Source organism: Rhinolophus ferrumequinum, chromosome 2, assembly GCF_004115265.2.
Source record: "Rhinolophus ferrumequinum isolate MPI-CBG mRhiFer1 chromosome 2, mRhiFer1_v1.p, whole genome shotgun sequence".
Classification (NCBI taxonomy): domain Eukaryota; kingdom Metazoa; phylum Chordata; class Mammalia; order Chiroptera; family Rhinolophidae; genus Rhinolophus; species Rhinolophus ferrumequinum.
In genome coordinates, this window is record NC_046285.1 from 38,025,048 (window position 1) to 38,028,125 (window position 3,078).

At 41.7% G+C, this 3,078-nt stretch overlaps 1 protein-coding gene across 1 annotated transcript; it reads right to left on the reverse strand.

The window, feature by feature from the left end:
- Window positions 1–844: 844 nt before the first annotated feature.
- Window positions 845–1,615, reverse strand: LOC117032650 (uncharacterized). The gene is made up of 2 exons (XM_033124192.1): window positions 1,379–1,615; window positions 845–1,159 (listed from the first exon to the last, which is right to left on the reverse strand). The coding sequence occupies exons 1-2, from the start codon at window positions 1,613–1,615 to the stop codon at window positions 845–847; spliced, it is 552 nt and encodes a 183-aa protein (XP_032980083.1).
- Window positions 1,616–3,078: the final 1,463 nt, after the last annotated feature.

Here is a 3,078-nt window from a genome sequence, read left to right on the forward strand (position 1 = left end):
CCTTCAAAAGAGGGTATAAGATTATATACTTGTTTTATACCTCTGGAAGAGGATTAATTTATCATGCTGGGACAACAAGGGGGAAATAAAATGATCTTGAACTTTTTTTAAAAAGTACTTATTTTCTTTAGGATTCTCAAAAGAACTCAGGATTCTGTGAGTCTGGCTAAAGAATGACAAGGGAGGAGCATTACCTTGTGTGACTACATTTTCAATACCGATGGCTAGAGAACACCAGAGGCACAGTTCGGAAGGAAAACCCCATATCTTACTAACAAGTGACAAAAAGAACACTGACCATCGGTTAGAGATGAGGAGGTGATAGTGGTATCCTCTCCGAGAACAGTAGCAATCACCCCCCCCCCACCCCCTCCAAGGTATATCCAAATCAAATAGAAAGTGGCACAATTTCAACAAAGTACTAAAGATGAAGAAAACAAAACGAATTTCTAGCCAAAGGGAAAAGAAAATGAGAGAAGTAGGAAATGAGAAGTTTCCACTTGGTCAATATCAGGAGACATTACTCAAAAATAATGAAATTGTATGGTTTTCATCCTAAGAAAAGTTAGCGAAAATTAAGCCAACTAAATACATGAGTGAAATACGCATGAATTTTGGAAACCACTGCTCCAGCGTGAGTCCCACTACAGCCTAATGGGAGTTAAGTAGAAAGCCATCCCACTACTGGGTTTAGTGTTTAAAGTCTCAGCATTGCTTTGCTTTTACTACCTCTTTAGGCTTGAGGATCTCAGCATACAAGCAGCTCTCTCTTTGACAGACAAGAACCACAGAGAAAAAAACTATAGAACTAAACACAAGGGAAACCTATAGTAACTTCAGCTTGCTACAGGCTTTGGTGGGGCAGCACTTTGTTTTTGCCCAAACGCCTCAGCAGGCCTGGTCTCTGAGCCTTAGCATCACCTCCTGCCTCAGCTTGCTTGGTGCCATCTCTTCCGGGAGGCTTCTGCTTTCTAGACCTCGAGAAGGTCTGGCAGACACAGCTGAGAAAACGACCGAAGCAGTGTGGTGGTGATGCCAAAGATGTCACTGCAGGAGAAGAGGGCCCAGGCTCCTGGGACATTGGGAGCTCACAGGGCTGGATCTGATATTCCTGCTGCATCACACACGCTCCCGCATCCTGCTGACTCTGTAATCTGTCCTGCAAGTAGAAGAAGTTAAAAGCTCTTAATGACAATGCAGGTATGCAGAAAGGACATGACCCTGTGAGCAGTTCTTTCATGCTCTGTCTGGGCCCAAGGATCCCTGTGTGTTTCTCCAGCTCCTTATCCTCAGTTCACTCGCTCCAGGTGAAGAGTGACCATTATGTTTCCTATGGAAGTGTGACAAGCCCAGAATGCCACCCATGCCTCATCCCTACCTCAGTGGGAAGGTCCGGATCATCTTCCTGGGCACTGAGCAGTGTTGACTCTGTATCTACGGCCTCATTTTCTTCACTTTGTGGTGGTAGCAAAGGTGTTGGAGGAATGGTGGGGTAGTGGGGCCCCACTTTCTCCTTTTTCTTCGTCTTTCTCATTCTCTTTGCCCTTACGACCTTCCTAAAATGTCTGTGCTGTTTGGGGAGTGGATCTAGCTTTTTCTTCCGGACTGAAGGCATGACAGGATCTTGTGAAGCATCACCCACATGACTCTCAGATGTCCCCTCCAAAGACTCTGATAATGATTCCAAACTTCTGTTCGGAAGGTCATTCTCCCATAGGTAGAATCTATCCTCTGTATCTTTAGTATCTGGTGATGTGTTCAAGTCATCAGTGACATGTTTTGAGATGGGAGATTCCCAACCCCCCTCATTGAGGATTTTTTTTTTACTCACTATGCTGATCCCAGCCAGCTTTGCAGAACAAGGAACACACAACAAAAGGACCAAGATTCAAATTCTAAAGGAAGTAATTAGTAGACTGACTCTTTCTGATGATTTACCCTCAGTTATAATAGACACAACAGCTGTACCAATCTCAGATTCCTCCTCTGGACTTATTTAAAAATGTCCAATGGCCTTCAAAAATAGAGTCTTCAGGTTGTTCTTGGCCTGAGAGATTTCAGATTCCCTATAAGGAGAAAGAAAGTCATTGAAGTGATTGCTCCATGGTTCCTCCTAATCACACCAAATCCATGGTTTAATAAGACTAATTCACTTCTTAGTTTTCCACAGTGGCTTGCCAGTACTAAGTGAATATTGAGTAAGTGAATGGAAATATGAATAGGCTAATATGTCAATGTACAATGATTGCTATGAGATGAGGCTGCTCTGTAGGGAAAGTTATAGAGTAATAGACTGCTAAGAAGGACATGGGAACTGGGGACAACCTAATCCAATTCCACAAATTTACAGATGTTCAGGAAGTTGAGTTTCAAGTAAGATAATGACCTGCCTAAAGGTGGGGCTGGCAATTTTTTTTTTTCTGTAAAGGGTCAGATAGTAAATATTTTAGGCTCTGTAGGCCATAGGTTCTGTCCCAAATATTCATCTCTACATTGTAGCACATCCATAGATAATAAGCACACAAATAATCATGGCTGTGTTCCAATAAAACTTTACTTACAAAAACAGGCAGTAGTACAGATTTGGCAGTAGGCTGTCATTTGCTAACCCCTGGCCTAAAGTCATACTACTAGTTAACAACATAACTGGGATTAGAAATCAAGTCACCTGAAGTCATACAACTAGTTAACAGCATAACTGGGATTAGAAATCAAGTCACCTAACTCCCAGCAAGTGTTCTTTCCACGAAAACAATAGGCTACAGAATGAGAAAGAGCTTTTTCAATTAAAAGAGGCGTTTTAAAGGAAAAAGAGATCAAAATATGTCTGGGTATGTAATACTTTCAAGACGATTTCTGATGACCCTTAGTCATTTACACAAATAGCTAGTGGCTGAATTCTGAAACTGGTCAGTTTTCAAACAGATCCATCAGTTGGGCAAGGAGTGGAACAGACTGCATATTTTCTATCACAGCTGCCTAAGAAAGCATTCTATTTCATCCCTTATTGACTGAGGAGAAAATCCTATAGATAGATAATGGAAAATATTTTCATTGTTCATTTTGTGAAATTATCAT